Source organism: Hyperolius riggenbachi, chromosome 3 (genome assembly GCF_040937935.1).
Source record: "Hyperolius riggenbachi isolate aHypRig1 chromosome 3, aHypRig1.pri, whole genome shotgun sequence".
Lineage (NCBI taxonomy): Eukaryota > Metazoa > Chordata > Amphibia > Anura > Hyperoliidae > Hyperolius > Hyperolius riggenbachi.
The window spans coordinates 64,920,851-64,927,458 of NC_090648.1; the positions used below are offsets into that span (position 1 = coordinate 64,920,851).

The window sequence follows — 6,608 nt, forward strand, 5'->3', positions numbered from 1 at the left end:
GTGTCTAAATCTATGATATGATGTATATATTTGTGGATGAGCAGTTGTAACAGTCTCTCTCTATCTCCTTCTTTCTTTGTTTCCTACAACAGGTTTGTGGAATTTCACCCCCACATGTCACCTGACCCTCCTCCATGCCTTGTTCCTGTCACACCTGACGTTCTCATACCATCAAACTGTATGACCAGCCAAGTCTAGGGCCCAACAATGCTCACCTGCGGTGGAGGATGCGGGCACAGTTCACACAGTAACTAAGCCAGCAGCGTAAATTCTTTGCACTGAATACCCAATACGCACATCAGAGACAATCTCCACCCTCTACCACCTCCCCGACGTCGGTATTCTAATGTGAGACAATTTCTAGCTTTTGACCCCATTTTTCCAAGAACAAAAAGCGACCTCACCTTGATAGTGTTATCACTAAACCTATTTGCTACTGATATGTAAGCATCCATACTTGTCTGTTAGAACACACCCCTACCCATGCATTTTCTGTTGTGATTATGAACGCCCCTTGCGTTGTAGCAGTTCACCACAAAAAACTTTGGGCCCAATTTAAAAAAAAAACAACAACACATTTTTCCACAGGAATTATCAGTTTCTGTCGTTGCGCCTGTTAATGGAACCACTCAGTGATCTATATTCACTTTTTTCATTATTTTGACAGTGCAAAATGAGTTTGTAGTGAAATTTCCTGAGTTTATAGAGATTTTCCTCTGTACTGTGTATTTCCGCTGTATCTAGCTTTCCTTTATACTTCTCTGCAACCACATACACATTTTTTATGCATTTTTTAGAGCTTAGTAAGAAAAAAAGGTGATAATAGTTTGTGGGAAACAAGTTATTTCATAGACTATGGGCTTGATTCACAAAAGAGTGCTAACTGTTAGCACGGGCGTTTTCACACGAATTGTCGCGTTTGCATGTGATTGCGAATTTTCGTGCGCAATTAAACGGTTTCGTGCGCAAACCCGTTTTTTTTGGTGCGAAATCGGTATTGTTTTTGTGCGCAAACGCGTTTTTTTGCGCGAAAACGTAATGATTTCGCGCCAAAATTCGCGTTTGCGCAAGAAACCGTTTAATTGCGCGTGTAAATTCGCGATCGCGCGCAAACGCGAAAATTCGCACTAAAACGGCCGTGCTAACAGTTAGCACTCTTTTGTGAATCAAGACTTATGTGTCTCTTAAAGTACACCTTGCTCTCATACAAACAGTTTTCAAATAAGAAACCAGACTTAATACACAGGAGTTAAGATCAACGTTCGTCGAGGTCCCGTACAAAAGTAAATGGCTGCAAATGCTAAGGGGTGTAAAGATCACCAAATTATTTTACACAGATTGCTTAAAAAGACAACAAGTGTAGCAAAGCAATTAGCAAAATCCTGCTCACACAAACAGGATTGCAACAAAGCAAATCTGAAGCAAAAGTAAACTCATGAGATAATTAATTGTATGTGTAGTACAGCTAAGAAACAGAACATTAGTAGCAAAGAAAGTAATCTCGTATTATTCTCCAGTACAGGAAGAGTTAAAAAAAACTTCAGTTGTTATCTATGCAAAACAGCTTCTCTAAGCTTTTTGGTCCACTGGGTCGAATACAGTCCTGTGTTTTGAAGCACTTAAAGAGACACTGAAGCGAAAAAAAAATTATGATATTATAATTTGTATGTGTAGTACAGCTAAGAAATAAAACATTAAGATCAGATACATCAGTCTAATTGTTTCCAGTACAGGAAGAGTTGAGAAACTCCAGTTGTTATCTCTATGCAAACAAGCCATTAAGCTCTCCGACTTATGCTTCATACACACTTGAGATAAAAGTCTTTGGAAAAGGCAAGATCACAGACCAATCTTACCACCCTTCATGTAGTATGAGAGCCATACTCTACACAGTCTATTCTATGGAGCTGCACTCCCCAACAAATAAAATCTTTGCAGGATGCTGCACACACAGATGCCCGTACACACTCAAAAGATCATTATCTGCAAAAGATCTGTTCCTGCAAAATATCCATTCCATGCAAAATGCATTATAGTCTATGAGATCTGCAGATCATCATACACACTTGGTTTAACAGACAATCATCTGCAGATCATCTGCAGATCAGATTCAACAGGGTGGATTTTCAGATCTGCAGATGATTGCCAGATATGCAGATGAAGTCTGTTAAACCAAGTGTGTATGATGATCTGCAGATCTCATAGACTATAATGCATTTTGCATGGAATGGATCTTTTGCAGGAACAGATCTTTTGCAGATAATGATCTTTTGAGTGTGTACGGGCATCTTTGTGTGCAGCTTCTTGCAAAGATTTTATCTGATGGGGAGTGCAGCTCCATAGAATAGACTGTGTAGAGTATGGCTCTCATACTACATGGAATGGGGTAAAATTGGTCTGTGATCTTTCATTTTCCAAAGACTGTTATCTCAAGTGTGTATGAAGCATAAGTTAGTTGTGGAGAGGGCTGTTATCTGACTTTTATTATCTCAACTTTAAGTGAACTGTTTAATTTTTCTCTGCTAGAGGAGAGGTCATTACTTCACAGACTGCTCTGAAAGACTCATTTTGAATGCTGAGTGTTGTGTAATCTGCACATATTATAGAATAATGCAATGTTAGAAAAAACACTATATACCTGAAAATAAAAGTATGAGAATATTTTCATTACTGCTAATCTTCTAGTAATTATTCATAGTACACAACCAATTCATTATATCATATTTTTTTTTCGCTTCAGTGTCTCTTTAAACAGCTAAGAAACAGTGAGAGACAGCTTGAGATAAGCTTTAAGGGCTGGTGCACACCAAAACGCAAAACGCTAGCAGATTTTTAAACGCTTTTTTTTATTTTTATGAGGCGTTTTGCTAGCGTTTTGCGGATTGCTGCTGCGGTTTTCAGTATAGTAGATTTCATATATTGTTACAGTAAAGCTGTTACTGGACAGCTTCTGTAACAAAAACGCCTGCAAAACCGCTCTGAAGTGCCGTTTTTCAGAGCGGTTTGCGTTTTTCCTATACTTAACATTGAGGCAGAAACGCATCCGCAATCCAAAAAATGCCTCACCCAGGCATTTTTCGCTTCTGCAAAACGCCTGCCGCTCTGGTGTGCACCACCCCATTGAGATACATTGACCAAGCAGATCCGCAGCCGCAAGCGGATCTGAAAACGCCCAAAAAGCCGCTCGGTGTGCACCAGCCCTTACTCCAGGAAAGTTCAAAGGGTCATTATTTCTGCTTTGTTTTATAGCTTAAAAGACAGTGTGGTTTTAAAACTGCAACTGTGGCAGTCTGATGCAATGTTATAAAAAAAAAGCTGATAACAAAAATATAAGACTCTTTTCTTTACTACTAATGTTCTATTCATTATGCGTACTACACATACAATTTATTATATTATACTTTTTTTTCGCTTCAGGTTAGTTTTAATGAAAGAAAGCATAAATATAATTCACTTAGCAGCTAGCCGTGGAGTGTGATGAGAAGGGCAGATGTGCAAGCAGTTAAAGGGAACCTTAACTGAACGGGGGGTAAAGAGTTTTACTTACCTGGGGCTATTACCAGCCCCCTGCAGCAGTCCTGTGCCCTCGGCGCCGCTCTGGAATCCTCTGGTCCCCCTCTGTCACTTAGTTTCGTTTTTGACGACTCACCAGTCGCCGGCCGCCATGCGTATTATTGGACGAATTCACCAATGCAATTAGCGCTATTGCGGACCGCGTTGCCGCATTCCGCACGCGTAGATATGCGGCAACGCGTATTTTTGTACGCGTTGCAGTCTGCAATAGCGCTAATTGCATTGGTGAATGCGTCCAATAATACGCATGGCAGCCGGCGACTTGTGAGTCGTCAAAAACGAAACTAAGTGACAGCGGGGGACCAGAGGATTCCAGAGCGGCGCCGAGGGCACAGGACTGCTGCAGGGGGCTGGTAATAGCCCCAGGTAAGTAAAACTCTTTACCTCCCGTTCAGTTAAGGTTCCCTTTAAGGATTCCTATGACTTCTATACAGAGGAGCTTTATGTCTTTGGTAGGAATGGCCAAGACGAAAAAGAAAAAATGTGAGCCAGCATCCAATCAAAGATGATCTTCATCCCCATAACTAATGAGGCTGGACTTTCTTGGGTTTCAAGGTAAAGGAAACTGAGCTGTCTTATTGTTCTGTTTCACCAGTTTAGTGATCAAGCTTGATTCTAGGGCAGCTCTGTGGGCAATGACCGCCATACAGACATGTTGCTCATGCTCAGGTATAGCCATGCAGGGGGCACTACTTGTATGGAGAGCAGCAAGGGGTCACATGAAGGAGTGGCTTCCAGTGGGCAGGATAAGCGCTCATCTGTGTTGTTTAGAGATCTCTAAATGACCTTGGGGGACACCTATACACATAATAGATTCTCAGATGAGATGGCCCCAAACGGCTGCCTTGGGTGACTTCAATCTAGCGTGTGTACGAGGCATTATACTGGCTGACACAAATGAATTGTTACCAGTCCTGTGGTCTGGAGCATTTCTGCCCATTGACGGTCCCATCTGCGCACGCACCATGACCGCACTCCCATGGCTGGAAGCATTTTGTGCATGCATGATTCATTCTTTTGAGAACTGCCCAGGGACAGGAGTGTGATCATGGAGTGTGCATGGACAAGACTGCACACGCACAGTCGGCGCAACTGGAGCTTGAGTTGGAGGGTTTTCAAAGCTGCCAGTGGGAGGACAGAGGGGACCCAAAGGACGTTGAGGGACCTGCTGGACTATTGGGAGCTGGAATAAGCTTCAGGTAAGTTAAAATTCCCAGATTTAGTCCCAGGTCAGGTGTGCTTTAAAATCCTGTGTATTCTCCCTGGTTGATGCTTGGTACTGCCATCGCTAACAACATGGCAGCTCCCATGCAGGCAAAGTTACAGGAAGCAGTAATCAGCTAGGGAAAAGTAACAGGGAAACAGAGGCGGGACAAGGTCCTCCAGCACCCAAGGCTGAGACACCAAAGTGCGCCCCTCCATCCCACCCACCCCAGCCGTCACACACTGATTGCTATTAGACTAAGAGGTGCCACAGGGCCCACAACCTCCCCAACACCTTAATATCTAGTTATCTGGCTTGCAGTCACTGCTATGTATCCCCTTTTCTTATTTCTTTCTGCTTCAAACACAATTAGGAATGACAGCTGAATGGATTGTGCGCCCCCTCCTACACTGCGCCCTGAGGCTGGAGCCTCTCCAGCCTATGCCTCGGCCCGGCCCTGCAGGGAAAGCATACTGTGGCAGGCATGATTGTTACCTTGAAGTATGTCATGTTAAGTGAAGATTTGCTGTAATTTGGGAAATGTTAGTTCCAAGGAGAGAGCGTAAGTAGCATATGCTCACATTTTTAGGTTTGATGTAGAAACCTAGGCAAAAAATTTATATTACCTTTCAAGTATGGATGTAACGTGTGTGTATTATTGGAACTGATTGTCAGCAGTATTCTTTGCAGGACTGTTATGCATCTTTTGTTGAGTCTCAGACAGCCCCTTGTAGGCTTGTGAAGCTGGGCACAGGGTGATGATGTCATCACATCTCCCCTCCTCCACACCTCCTGCAGTTGCATTGGGAAGGCCCTGGTTTACAGAGAGTTTAAGGCAGTGGAGGCATTTTTACTTTAACCTCTTGAGGACTGCAGTATTGAACCCCCCCTAAAAACCAGGCAATTTTTTGAGAAATTGGCCACTGCAGCTTTAAGGCCAAGCTGCAGGGCCACACGACACAGCACACTAGTGATCCCCTTCCCCCTTTTCTCCCCACCAACAGAGCTCTCTGTTGGTGGGCTCTGATCGCCCCCCAGATGTTTGTTTATTTGTGTGTATTTTTTTATAAAAAAGTGTGTGTTTTTTAATTTATGTATTCCCCCCGCCAGCCAATCCCCGTGATGAGCTGTCATAGGCTTCAGCCTATGACAGCCAATCACCCCTGTGCCTCTGGAGGGGCAGCCGTGTCACACGGCTGTCCCCAGTACAGAGCTGCTGCTGATCGCAGCGCTGTACCAGTGATTAGACGGCGGTTTCGCCTAACAGTCTCCCACCAAGCAGGAGATGCCCGTGCAGCCTGCGTGCGATCTCCTGCAAAACAGAGCCCCAGGACTTTATGCTGATCGGTGTTAGACTGTCCTGGGGCTGCCGCCGCGGCCACGCCTATCGGCGTGATGCGGTCGGCTACAGGTTAAGTCTTAAAAATAGGTAGAGCCCAATCCAATTCAAGTTTTTTTCCTTAGGTGACGTTTTCACATTTTATCGCTAAAATTACTTTGAAGTCCCCAGCAAGCAAGCAAATACTCAGAATAATTTTAACAGCACCTTTTCACCTACCTTTTGGTACTTTTTCAATTGCAGAATGCTGAAAAGTTATTTTAAACAGAAGATGAAAAATTATCTCCTAGGAGAAAGCTTAGGAGAAAAACTGATTTGGATCAGGCCCATAGTGTCTAAATGGAATGTTCGGTGTATATGTTACGGCCAGAACCCGAAGTGTGGCCACTTCGGGTTCTGGCCGGCCAATGTGCTGAGCGGCCGCAGCGCAGCGGACAATGTTAGAAATGTTATGTTTACGCCGTCTCGCTGCAGCCAAATTTATGACAACTT

The 6,608-nt window shown here is 43.7% G+C and overlaps 1 protein-coding gene across 5 annotated transcripts in view; it reads left to right on the plus strand.

The window, feature by feature from the left end:
* Window positions 1-1,835, plus strand: part of PLPPR2 (phospholipid phosphatase related 2) — a 36,598-nt gene extending 34,763 nt beyond the window's left edge. For all 5 annotated transcript variants that reach the window (XM_068274237.1, XM_068274241.1, XM_068274240.1 and 2 more), the window contains one exon: window positions 93-1,835. In XM_068274237.1, coding sequence (XP_068130338.1) covers window positions 93-198 — 106 coding nt within the window. In that variant the 3' untranslated portion in view covers window positions 199-1,835. The remainder of the gene's footprint in view (window positions 1-92) is intronic.
* Window positions 1,836-6,608: the final 4,773 nt, after the last annotated feature.